General features: G+C 44.9%; 1 protein-coding gene across 1 annotated transcript in view; it reads right to left on the bottom strand.

Moving 5' to 3' along the window:
• The window catches only part of EP300 (E1A binding protein p300), a 64091-nt gene extending 56730 nt beyond the window's left edge, over positions 1-7361 (bottom strand). The window contains exon 1 of the mRNA XM_061418630.1: positions 6783-7361. Within this exon, the coding sequence (XP_061274614.1) occupies positions 6783-6876 (94 nt within the window). The 5' untranslated portion in view covers positions 6877-7361. The remainder of the gene's footprint in view (positions 1-6782) is intronic.
• Positions 7362-13970: the final 6609 nt, after the last annotated feature.

Below are 13970 nucleotides of genomic sequence, written 5' to 3'. Positions count from 1 at the left end.
CTACTGAGCCCGTGCACCTAGAGCTTGTGTTTCCCAACAAGAGAAGCCCGTGCACCGACAGAGAAGCCCCCGTTCCCTGCAACGAGAGAAAGCCTGCCTGCAGCAACAGAGACCCAGTGTGGCCAAAAATAAATAAATATAGCAGCTGTACATGTCAAGAAAGAAATAATCCCTATCCTCTGCCTTCATCTAACCCATTTTAACAACTTGTATCAGAGTATAACTTATGGGAAAACTGTGTAGATATGTATACCAATTCCAGCAGATTCTAAAGGCTTTGAAACCAGACACTGCACCTTGCTTCATCTTTATGTGCGAACACTTATAACTCGGTAGGCAGTCAATGTTTGTTAGCTGAAATGAAAAGTCTTCCAAATGAAAATAGTGACTACTCAATTCAGGAGAATTGCACAACTTCAAAATGTGCAAAACTTAACTCATCAAAACCCCTCCCCCATCCATACCCACACACCTCTCTTCCTATGCTTGCTGTCTCAGTAAATGACATCCTCATCAATCCTGCTGTCCAAGCCTGAAATTTGGGAATTTCCCTCTCTGGCAATATCCTGACATTTAATTAATCACCAAGCTCTGCTGACCACCCATGCCCCCTCAAACCTCACTTCTTTTCATCTACTAATCCGGGCCACTCCCATCACATCTGGAATTCTGAAACAGTTATCTCACTGGTCTCCCTATTTTCTCCTTTTCCTTTCCAAACCATTCCTCATTTGTCAATCATCTAAGCCTTAGACTCTAAGGTACAATTCTGTCTATACATTTAAAAAAGCTAAAATGGAAAGTCTAAACTCTAGTAAGCAGTAACGCCAGTAAGTCCTGTATGACTGACCCCTTGCTAACCTATGCAGTTATATTTCTTGCTGTCCCCCAACTAGATGACATGCAAAGATTCCCTGACAGACCAGACTCTTCTCCTTAACCTGGGTTCACTCTTAGCAGCCCTGTCTATCCTTCAAATCCCAAGATCAGATTCCAGTTTCTTCAAAGACAGCCACCAGAGCAACAGTAGCTACAGGTTAGGTACCCCCATTTCTCCCACTGTACACTGTACTTCCCAAATACAATACTGGCCCCATCAGACTTGAATGTTGTTCTCCTCCCCTTATCTGCAAACCCCAGGAAGGAAGGGTCCATGACTTTCTGGATTACCACAATATTCCTCATTCTGAGGATAAATGCCTAGCACACAGAAAATGTTGGTCCAACACAGGACAACTAACTGGCAGACTGTCAACTCTTTTAAACTAGTATTTTTCAAATACTAGTCATGAGCCACAAGCCATGGTGGGTCATGAAATCAATGTAGTGGATCACAACCACCACTTTTTAAAAAAATAAAATGCAACAGAAAATATCAGAGTAGATCACAAGAAATAAGCAGGATAAGTACTGTTTGTTCACTTGCTGAGACAGGGTCTCTGGTTCTCCATATAAACTGTAGTTCTTATTGGGTGTGGCCAAAAATACTGAAAAGCTGTACCCTGCTCCTCCTACTTTTCTTCCTCCTCCTTTAAGAAAGTTTTAAAATCCAGATAAATAAAAAATGCTCAACCACACGATTCTTTAGAAAAAAAGACATTCTTACCTTGAGCATTTCCAGTAAGAACAATCTTTCTTAACTGCCTTCAATATGTGACAGTGTATGTGTGTGTGTGTGTGTGTGTGTGTATACACACACACACACACACACACATATATACTCTTAAATCTCTGCTGCCATATTATATTCTCAAAAAACTTCACATTTGAGTAGATGATGTATAGGCTAACTCTGCACCATAAGCCTTACTTTTAAGACTACTCTCTCATTATCTTTAGCCAACCTATCTGTATATCCATTAAAAAACATACCTAGAACTGCTTTTGTGGGGTATATTTAGCAGTAAGGTTAAAAACACTTAACACTTAATAAGCTCATGCTATATTACAGCAAGCACCACCCTAAGCGTTTTTAATATTTATTTATTTCATTTAGTTATTTGGCTGTGCCTGGTCTCAGCTGCAGCATGTAGGATCTAGTTCCCCAACCAGGGATCGAACCCAGACTGCCTGCATTGGGACCACAGAGTCTTAGCCAGTGGCCCACCAGGGAAGTCTCTATTCTAAGCATTTAATAAAGAGAACTCTCATCTACTCCTCACCACAATCCTACACATTGGGCACTACAGGTGAGGAAGCTGAGACAGAAAGATTAAGTAACTGGCCTAAGGCACACAGTTAATAAAGGCAGGCCTGGGATTTGAACTCCGCTAGTTAGACTCTAAAACCCATTCTCTCAGCCACTCACTTTCCCAGTAGTGTACATTTCACTTTTTTCCCTATTAGTCAAAATTTACATTCTCGACTAAATTACTCCTAATTGACGTTGGGGGCATTTATTTTAAAAAATGTACATTCAAAAACAAATGATATCCAAATTGTTCAGAATAGGCCTTAAAAGCTCAATATTTATTCTCTTAAATCTTTTTCAAGAACTGAGCAGTAATAAAAAATTTTCCCATTAAAATTTTAGAAGAAAACTACTACCCATCTAATTAAAAAAAAATCATCTGCAATAGCCAATGTTTTAAATATTTTACACGTGGCATAATTTAAGTTTCAGCTTGCCCATTAATTTCTCTTAATGCCTTGCCATACGGGGGGGAAAAAATATCAACTTCAGAAATTCTCAAAGGAGGAAACCTTAAAATTTAAATCACACCAAACAAGATGTCTTTTTTTCCCATTAATTGTTGGGTGTAAGAACTGGCAGAATAACTCTTGAATTGTTTTTGTAAATATACCAGGAAGAAGCTTTTTACACTCCCACTTGTATCTGCAACATTCTTCCTACTCTCTTTCCTATTTACCGCTTACTGTTCTTACAAACCCACTATGCACTAATATTCAACTTTTTGTTTTAATTCCCCTCCGTTTTACAGAACAGACTAAGGAGAAGGTTCAAAAGCAAAGTAAAACCGAAAACAATGCCAAAAGGCAACCAAGGCAGAAACCCTTTCCTCCCTCCCCTTCATCCAATCGCTGGACATGGCAATGCATTTCTTACCTCCGCAAAATAACGTGAACTCTAGCTGAAAAAGGGAACCCTACTGTAACACACACAAGATTTACAACTTAACGTCATCTTATCTTACTATCAACCACAGACAACTTTCTGGGAGCCTTATAAATGAACTTACAAAGTCTTAAGAATAAGCAATTGCCAGAGTTTAAGGCACTTAAAATGTTTTGAAATTTAACTTAACACAAGGTCAGCAATACTTTGCTGGACTGAACAGCCATAACTCAAAAACTTCAGAAGCAGAACTCTCAAGCAAACCTTCATGCCCCCAAAATAAAATTAAAACATAGTATCACCGGTGTAAGAGCTAGAAACGAGAGTCTCCAATCAAAAATATTTTCTTTGATGATAAACCACTAAGACACAATGGTGTCCTGAGAAAGAAACAGACATTTAAAAAATCCTTGCCACACACACAAAAAATCCATTACGTACCATAATCTAGTGTTCAAATGCAGCTATAGCTGTCCTTTGCCTTCAAAATGAAAACGGGCATAAAATCCAAGCTAATTCTGACACAGAGTACACGCAGAGCCACAAAACTGTATCAAGACCAGAAAGAGCCTACTAAACATACCAGATCATGCTGTCATGCCTCCTTCCAGACTCTGGCCATACAGCATCCAATGTACACGAAGCAGTGCTAGAACACGTCCAGTGAGCAATGAAGGCAACGCATCATCCCCATCTTTCCCGCCACTCAAGGTATTACCAAAACAGGTTCAAGAAATATTTGTAGGACTTACATATTAACTATTCTGGTCAATAATTTTACCAAAACAATTTTTTTTACAAATGCTTTTATGATGTAGGGCGGTAACAGATGTGGTAGGACAGAAAGTCAGTTGATTTCTCAAATAATTCTGATCTAACCATACCAAGTTACGTAAAAATTTCAATGGATCATGTGCGAATATTGAGACAAGACCATAAAGATGCAAAAGCTGTAATTCTCTTTCTCCTCATTTTGACATGTAAAACTTGAACTTAATTCAAGCTACTACAATCAACCTGGAAAATCTTTTAGAAGAATCTCTGAGAATTAAATAAGTCATTTTCATTCTGCATCAGTGGATAACCTTAGAAGTTCAAATTTGGAGATTAAAGCACTAATTCTGTTTTGTAATGCTTTAGCATGTCAACCCAATTGTGTTCCAACTTTCTTCCCTATAAAACTGGCACATGCAAACACTCTTGGCAGGTACACGTACACTATTAAAACTGCAAGCCTCAACCATTTAAAAAAAGTTTCTGGAGTCTAGAATTCGGGGATCATTTTGAACAGTTCTAGATAAAATCAATCAGTAAGTACTGAGGCATAATTTACATTCACATTTATAAACTACCTAGGGTGGCAACTCTAAAAATTCAGAAGTTACAAGTTTAAAATGTAAAGTTTTAAAGAGTGAAATGTTTCTATTAAAGTTACCTGCAAACTTAAAACTACACCGTGCTGGATGTAAAACAATCAATCGATAGAAATACAATGGTGCCCAATGTGAAGTTCACAGGGGGACAGTATATTCTTCCTCCAGCCCCAATCAAAAAATCCAGACTGGTTAGGATTAAAAATTAGATACCAAACAATTCCTGGATTAGAATCTTAAGTGGGGCGGGGCAGGGGTACAAAAATCAATCTTCACTACAAAATTTAGAGTAAAGTAATTAAGATAAACTCTTAATACTAAGACTGAGTTAAATCTCAATGTTGAGGAAATTTTTTTTTTATATAAAAACCTACTTGATACATTTAGTACTCTTACAATTATTCACAGGTATTTAAAGTAGCAAAACAGTTTCTGTGTATAAGTCAGGTGAAACACTACCAAAGTAAGTTAAAGTTACCAAGTACACAGATCAACCTGAATAGAAGTATCTGAACAACAGAGCAGTCTCCTTTCAGGCCTTGCAGTACTCCCAAGACTAAACTGCTTAAATGAGGAATTGGCAAAATAGTACAGGTAAAAAGTTTTCTTTACAATATCCCCAGTCACTGGCTAACTCAAATCTATTACCATATTACACAAAAACTAATCAGCAAAAACTACCACAGTACACAAAAACTAAAGAAACAACACACAAATCTACAGGTGGAAAATGAGTCTAAAGTTAAGGTGAAAGTCGTCCCGAGCGACATTTTAATAAGCGCAAAGGAATACGATACTCAATACGTGTAGGAATTCTGAGGGAAAAAACAGGTTAAAAAAAATAATCCCTGAAGACTACAGAAACTTCAAGGAATGAGGACAGATCAAAGTTCATGTACTGTCAATGTTACAAGCCTGAAGCAGAGGAACTCTGCAAAAATCCTCAATCTTTGCAGGTTATCTTAAACTCAGGATACATCTTATAAAAGCAAAAAATCCACAGCATTTTGCCATATCCTTACCTTTTCACCCACTGAAAGGAAACCTACTTAGAACCGCGCTTAGAAGTTCTCTACAAACTCAGAGGGTACATTTAACTCCATTATGCACTATCACTGGCAGATGGAGGGATGACGTCGAGCCTGTTTTCTCAGGGTGTTAAAGAGATGCTCCGTAGTAAAGGGGAACATCTTGTAGACTGTCAGATGGCCAGCCATTCTTCGTCTTCATTATCCTGGCACCTCAAACAACTATGACAAGCCAAAGAGAAAGTCGGTGCCCATCAGGATAGCACCAAACTCACTGTGAGAAGGGAATGATACAAGTCTCATTTCTCTTGACAAAAGGCTGGTCCACAACTGAGTGAAGTAAAAAATTTGAAGTTTTTTTAAACTGCAATCTGGATCCCCATACATTGTTTAAAGTGTAAAAAGACAAAACCCACAAATACAAAACTTAACACACATTTTAAATTCTTCTTTGATCAGTTTATGTGGGCAGTTCTTGATTGGGACTCTTTCAATATCTAGTCTTGATTTCCAAGTATATAACTCCATAGAATCAGTTAACCCCCCAACTCTTCCCAAAGAGAAAGTAACTACAAATTGCAAAGAAAATGCCTCTGCTCTCTTCCAACCTAAAACCCCAGAATTTCAGACATTTTGGTCTGGCACCAAAGAAATGAGAGAGATAAAATGAACTGCGCTCCATATTGATTTTTAAAGCAAATAAGGGGGCGGAGGGAGCTAGGAATGGTTAGTAAAATAATTCATACCAAATTTCAAGTTTGACGTTTAACTTCACATCAAGCCTGAAATCCTGGATCTCACACACACAAACAAGTAAAACCAAGAATTTTTACACCTTCATCCTCAATAGAAAATCTTATGCAAAATGGAATTCATGAAGAGTAGTAGAAAGTAGAAGAAACAGGACAAGTAACGATCAGGAAGAAAGAATTCATAATTCCTCACTTAACCACAAATTACAACTAAAAGTGCAAAAAAAAAAAAAAAAAAGCCCTTACAACTCAAATGCACTAGCATTTCCAAAATTAAACTGCATGATAACGACAATAAAGGCCATTTTTACAGCACCACTCAAGAGCCCTAATTCCAGAACACACATCGATATGACATAGTGTGGCAACGAATGTTTAGGAAGCAAAGAAAATGGTTCGGCTACTGGACGCCTTCGATCAGCTCATTCAAACACCTTTAAAATCAATCAAGAGGCAGAGAACTAGGAAGAGAGAAGAAAATATGGACGAATAAAGGTGCAGCGAGCAGAAAAGACTGAGGAGGAGGTGGAAGGCCAGGGCTTCAGAGACTAACCTGTGCCATCGCTGGCGGACGCCGAGAGGGCCGGAGATGAGAGTTTAGGCCGCTTGGCTGAAGGCGGCCCCGGTTCCACGACATTCTCGGCCATTTTTAATTCTTTCGGAGACACGGGCGAGGAAAACGAGAATCCTCGGGAAATCTCTTCTTCAGCCCGGGGTCCCCGCCCGGATCCCGGGGGTGGGCTTAGGGGGCTCCGCCGGCCCCCGAAGGGGGTGGGGGGAAGTTCCTTTTTCTCTCCGCCGGATCGCGGTGGCTGAAGAGGGATGTGGACTCGAGAGAAAAGGTAGGGGCAAGTGCGAGGGGCCGGGCCTGGGCCCGGAGGAGGGCACAGGCACACAAATGCGCCGAGCGCGTCCGCTGCGGCGAATCCCGGAGAACTCGCGACTCTAGAGGCGCAGTCCCCGGCCCGCCACGGCCGGCCCCTGCCCAGCCGAGGTCTCTCGGAGCTCCGCCGCCGCCATCAGCTTCTTCCTCCTCGGCGCTGTCCTCCTCCTTCTCATCGCCACAAGGAGGCGGGGGCGAAAAGCGGGGAGAGGAGGAGGCGACAAGAGACACTCACCTCCTCCCGGTGCCCCCTCCCGGACCTGAGCCCCCACCCTCCGAACCCTCCTCCTCCTGCTGCCGCCGCGCTCCGCGCCGCCACCGCCGCACCGGCCCCTAATGGCCGCAGAGAGCTCGCCCGAGCTGAGAGCCAGGCTGGCGCCGCCGCTTCACATCGCGCAGCGGAGGCGCGGCGAGGACGCCGGGCGCGGAGCTCGGCGGCCCAGAGGGCCGAGGGGGGCCGGGCTGAGCAGCGCCGCCTGCCCGCGCCGACGCCGAGCCCACCGAGGAGGCCCCGCTTCTGGCGAGCGGCGCAGGCGGCTTCCTCTCGCGCCGCGCTCTCTCCTCCTTCGCCCTCCCCTCCCGCGGAAAATAAATACGGCCGCCGCTTCGGCCCCCACCCTCGGCGGCCAGGTGCCTGGAGCGCCCGCCCCCCGGGGCTCCGCTCGGGGCCGCCCTCGACGGCGGGCGAAGGCGCCGCGGGGCGCGGGGTTATGTAATGGTCCCCCCTTAGGCGTCGACGCCGGCCCGGCTCCGGGGCCGCGGTGGGGGTGTGTGCGGGCGGGAGGGGGCTGGGGGTCGCCTCAGCCCGTGCGCCCCGGGCCCCCTGCCACTGTCTCGGCCCCCTGCCGCCTCTCTCCGGCCCAGCTCCCCTCCGCACTCTCGCTCCCGCAGTTCGCACTCAGCCCGGCGTCCCGCTTGCCCACTCTCGCCCGCTCCCTCTCGCCCTCTCTCCCCCCCAAGCCTAGCACACAAACAAGATGGCGGCTGTTGTTTCTTCCCTCTGCCGAATCCTCCTTACAGGCTAGCGGTAGCAGCGGCGGCCGGAAATGAGCCAAGGGGGGGGTGAAAAAAAGGGGAGGGGTTGGGCCTCCGGAGGGAGGTGGCAGGGGGCGGGGCCTGGGCCCGAGCCGCTCACACAATGGGGGAAGAGGAGCCGGGGGGCGGGGCCGGGTCAATCACGGGATCCGCCCAAGGCCCCAACGCGGTTGGCGCTTCCGCAAACTCCCCCGGCGTCACCCGGTGGCTCCCTTTAAAGGGGAGGATTGCGGAGGGGGGGGGTCAGGGGCGGGCTTGGGATCTATTTTCAGTCGGTGGACATTTACGGGGGAAGGTGCCTGGGTTGGGTCTTTGCGTAGGAGATCGGTGGGAACTGGGTGGCGGGGTGACGGGGCCGCGCAGCTACTCAGGGAAGGCGACAAATCGCCACACAGGTGGCCGAAGAGGAGCTTCTTGGGGATGGCACTGCGCCCGGGGCCCTTGGGAAGCCAGTCTTCCCAGCCCTGTTAATTTATTAGGCAGGGGTACCCTGCCGCCCAGTATTCCAGGCCACAGATCGTGCGTTCCTCTCCGTCGCTTTCCCAGGGCTCCCATCCAAAAATCACACCAACTACGAGTTGTTTCCTTTTTCTTTTAATGTTAGGTTTTTTTGACAATGAACATACTTTATTTTGATAATCAGGAAACAAAAATCACAGCAGTGGGAAGATTTTTTAAGACCAGATCTACTAAACTCTTTTCTTGCCCACCACGTGTGCACATGCCCCTACCAGGCGGCACTCTCACCAAAGGAGCGTTGAATTATTTTTCTGAACGCATCCAGGACCTGATGACATTTTAGGGTGTTTCTTTTAATTCGCTCTCGATAAAACAGCTTAAAAAAAAAAAAAAGGCCATGTTTAGGCAGTGCTTTAAAGATAATGTAATTATGGGGAAAATGATGGAGGAAAATGCTTGAATATAAATAAAATGTGTTTATGACATCAGTTTTGCAGAGGAAGGCCTCACCAGCATTCGTACCTACATGTTACAGGATTTCTCTGTGTTTGGCCTTGGGTAAATTGATGGCAAGGTCTCCCCAAAGAAACCCCTAAACCAGTTTCTATGGAGATAGTTAAAAGCTTTTAAACATGTTTCAGATCTCATGCTTCTTAGTTGATGTTTCCTTACTGTCAAGTTTACTTTGATTTTTGTTCAGTTCAGTTCAGTCGCTCAGTCTTGTCCGACTCTTTGCAACCCCATGAATCGCAGCACGCCAGGCCTCCCTGTCCATCACCAACTCCGGGAGTTCACTCAGACTCATGTCCATTGAGTCAGTGATGCCATCCAGCCATCTCATCCTCTGTCATCCCCTTCTCCTCCTGCCCCCAATCCCTCCCAGCATCAGACTCGGTAGATGTTGTTTATTGCCTTTTAAATGAATAACTAGGAGAATAAATAAGAACCTAGAAGTGAAAATCTTAATAAAGCAATTCAGGTTGCCAACAGGGATGAATTCCGTCCTGTGACTTCAGGCCTTATTTACCCCAAACTGCAGTAGAAAGGGTGGAGAAGGCAATGGCACCCCACTCCAGTAATCTTGCCTGGAAAATCCCATGGATGGAGGAGCCTGGTGGGCTGCAGTCCATGGGGTCTCTAAGAGTCGGACACGACTGAGTGACTTCACTTTCACTTTTCACTTTCATGCATTGGAGAAGGAAATGGCAACCCACTCCAGTGTTCTTGCCTAGAGAATCCCAGGGACGGGGGAACCTGGTGGGCTGGCGTCTATGGGGTCGCACAGAGTCGGACACGACTGAAGCGACTTAGCAGCAGCAGCAGTAGAAAGGCAGGCAAATTGAAAAGGGCAGTACCAACTTACCTTAAAGTTGTTATAGGATGGATTCACCTTGTTGGGCTACAGTCAGAACTGGCCTTCAGGAATAATTCAGTTCTCTTTAGTAGTTTATATCCACGTTCACAAAAAGAGGACAGAGGGAAAAAATATGCACAACACCTGGAAATTTTGCCCATCATTTCCTCCTGAAAGGTTTCTCATCTGATTTTTTTTGAAGAGTTCATGACTTCTGGGGAAAGATTTGCCTTGTTTGCAGATGGTGCAGCTTGAGGCTAAACAGCATTCAAACGTCCCTGGCCCACCTAGCCCCAAATACCACGGAATACCTATTAGAGAAGATCCTGTGAAACATCTCAGGGGAAAATTCTGCAGAGAGTAGTCAGGGGCCATGGACCTGGCAAAGGGAAGGCTCTGCTGTAAACCGGGAATTCTGATTCGATGCCCTTCTCTCCAGGCAATTGACTCCTCTGGGTCTTCACCCAGAATCTGACACTGAAGTCAGCCATGTTGCGAGTGACTGAAGGAATTTTATCACACAAAATGCGATCAGGGTGAAAACTTCACATGTTTCCAAAAACACGGAATTGAATCTTCAGCTTGGATTATATCTAGCCTAATCAGATGAAAATCTAATCAAATGTGGAGTGCCATGTGTAAATGAAGAGTACATTCATAAAGAAGAAATTGCCTGCTGGTAGCTGGGTGGTGGGAGAGTGGGGGACACACGCTAGGCAGTAGAGACGGGCAGGTAAGAAGTCAGTCAGGATGGGGTTTAAATCCTGACTCTGTCACTTGGCAGCTGTGTGACTTGGTTCCTCGTTGGTAAAGTGGACTTCTTGATTAGACTTACTTTACTGTTTCACAGACGAAACGTGATAATTTATGAATGGTGTTTATCACAGTGCCTGGAATACAGCAAGTACTCAGTACACCTTAGTTTCTGGTCATTCCTTCTAAAAGGGAAGAGATCTTACCTAATTCAGAGAGTTGCTGGGAGAATGCAAATGAGATCACTGCATGTAAGGTGATTAGGCCTGCACCTCAGGCCTGGCTAGCGCTCCTGAGCTACGACACTCACTTCTCCATTGTCAGAAGGAAGTGTCTCACAGGGTCATCCAACTCCTTTTAAGACATTCTCGGTTCACCTTGAAACCCTCTGATCACTAATTCAGCTTTCCAGATGCCCTGATTGCCAAAAGAGACATCTAGATATTGGGGATTCCCAGGTGGCTCAGTGGTAAAGAGTCCACCTGTCAATGCGGGAGATGCAGGAGACAAGGGTTCAATCCCTGGGTTGGGAAGATCTCCTTGAGGAGGAAATGGCAACCCACTCCAGTATTCTTGCCTGGAGAATTCCATGGACAGAGGAGCCTGGTGGGCTACAGTCCATGGGGTTGCAGAGTTGGACATGAGTGAGCACAAACACACATAGATAATGGGCACAAGAATAGGAGGAGATAGATGTTAGCGCAGGGTGTATCCATCAGTTGCCTCTGGTTAAGATACTACCCCTGTGACCCCCTGGCACTGTAGCTTAGTTCACCCCTGCCCCCTTTCCCCAGGATCTATACCTTGTGTTCTGTGTTTCTTATTCCTACGAATAACCCCACGATCCCTCTATCTGTGGATGGATATCTGGGCACCATCCATGAATCCACATAGTCTTCTTCCCTGTTCCTTCTTCCTCACACCAAGTCATCAAGCCCTATGAATACTACTTCCTGAATTATCTTCCAAATTGAGGATGTTGAACCACGTGTAAGTATCACCTATTCACAAAAATTAAAGCGAACTCTTACAGGTGTGGCCTCAACAAAGTTTTTTCCAAAGCACTTGTCATCAAGGGAAAAACAGTTCACGAACTTGGGTTGCTCCTGCAAATGTGAACACTCACGGGGAGGTGAAAGTGACTATACACCCATTACAAGGAATTATCGATTGATATACTATATGTAAAATGTTGTCCACATTTGCAAGAACACATTTTTTATATTACTCATTTAATAAGATCTGTTCTTAAAAAAATTTTTTTTGTGATAGCCGATTTTGGCAAGGATGGGCTTCCCTGTCTCAGACGTAAAGAATCTGCCTGCAATGCAAGAGACACAGAACATGCAGGTTTGATCCCTGGGTCAGGAGGCTCCTCTGGAGGAGGAACTGGCAACCCACTCTATATTCTTGTCTGGGAAATTTCATGGACAGAGGAGCCTGGTGGGCTACAGTCCACGGGGTCACAGAGTCGAACACAAGTTAACAACTAAATAACAACAACAATTGGCAAGGATATGGAGAATCATGGCTTTCATACACTGTTAGTGGGGATAGAGCATGGTATAAATGTTTAGATTCATACCAAATGTTTACAGACTTTGAAAATTCCAGTACCTCTAGGATGTATTATACAAGTACACAGAGATGAGAATATCCCTCACCCAAAAGGGGGAAACAAATCAATTGCCTATCTCTATGTGAATGTTTTAAAAAGCAAAACAAAATGCTATGGATATGTTTCCACTTATATAAAGTACCTGGAGCAGTCAAATGCATAAAGACAGAAAGCAAAATGGAGATTGCCAGGGGCTGGGGGGAGGAGGGATGGGGAAAGTAAAAGTGAAATTCACTCAATCGAGTCCAGCTCTTTGGAACCCCATGGGCTATACAGTCCATAGAATTCTCCAAGCCAGAATACTGGAGTGGATAGCCTTTCCCTTCTCCAGGGGATCTTCCCAACCCAGGGATCAAACCCAGGTCTCCCACATTGCAGATGGATTCTTTACCAGCTGAGCCACAAGTGAAGCCCAAGAATACTGGAGTGGGTAGCCTCTCCCTTCTCCAGCAGATTTTTCCGACCCAGGAATCAAACTGGGTCTCCTGCACTGCAGGCAGATTCTTTACCAACTGAGCTACCAGGGAATATACATTTTTTTTTTTTTTTACCACAATACAAAGCAATCAAACAGCCTTACAATAATGGGATATTATGTGGTCATTTAAAAACTAGTAGGTAGATATGTACTACCATAGAAAGATATCCATATTACTAAGGACAGGGAAAAAATGATAAGACAGCAGGTAAAGAATGGCTCTATGTTTACGAATGTTATTAATGATAATAATGGGAGTGAATATGCACCGAACTGTTACCAGTGTCAGAGTGAGAGCTTTCATTCTGCAATATGAATTTCTGTGGTGTATGACATCAGAGCCCAAAAGTGTTTTTTCAAAAGCCTTCAATAGTTCCTCTTTATCGTGAGGGCAAAGTTTCATGTTCAGGAAATGGCTCTTGCCCACCTGTCTTATTCCTTTCAACTTCCCTCCTTGCAGCCAAGTGGAATTATTTCTGTTCTGTTCGAGCCGTGGTTTCTCTGTGCCTGGGACAGTCATACAAATATTCTTTCTGTCTGAAACACTCACCACCCTCAGCCCTTTTCCCCACCGAATTGCCAATTCACCCTTCAGATCTCAGCTTACACTCCCGTTTCCACTAAAGTCCTCCCCAGTCCCTGACTCCTCCCAGGGCCTCCATGGCCAGTATCCTATACTTCTGAATTGCCCCACATTACATGCTGTTACAGTCCTTGTTGGTCTTTCCCTGTGACAGTGAGAAGGGTGACCATATGGTCCATTTCTCTCTCCCCAGCTCCTAACTCAAGTGGTGGTTTAGTCGCTAAGCCGTGTCCGACTCTTGCAGCCCCAGGGACTGTAGCCTGCCAGGGTCCTCTGTCCATGGGATTCTCCAGGCCAGAATACTGGAGTGAGTTGCCATTTCCTTCTCCAGGGGATCTTCCTGATCCAGAAATCGAACCTGGGTCTCCTGCATTGCCGGCAGATTTTTTACCAACTGAGCTACAAGGGAAAGCAAGAACTCAACTCAAATTTCTTGAACAAATGAATGGATATCATTGACTTGTGAATCTGGTCTGGGTGGGCAGGTCTCCCTTCCCACCCTCATCTGTTCTAATGCAGCAAGGAGGACTTTCTGGCCCTGAAAAGGACTTGGTCTTTTTTTTTTTCTTTTTTCCTGT

The sequence above is a fragment of the Bos javanicus genome, chromosome 5 (genome assembly GCF_032452875.1).
Source record: "Bos javanicus breed banteng chromosome 5, ARS-OSU_banteng_1.0, whole genome shotgun sequence".
NCBI classification, from domain to species: Eukaryota; Metazoa; Chordata; class Mammalia; order Artiodactyla; family Bovidae; genus Bos; species Bos javanicus.
Note: the sequence above shows the minus strand (reverse complement) of the source record. Positions and strands in the feature narration are given on the sequence as shown.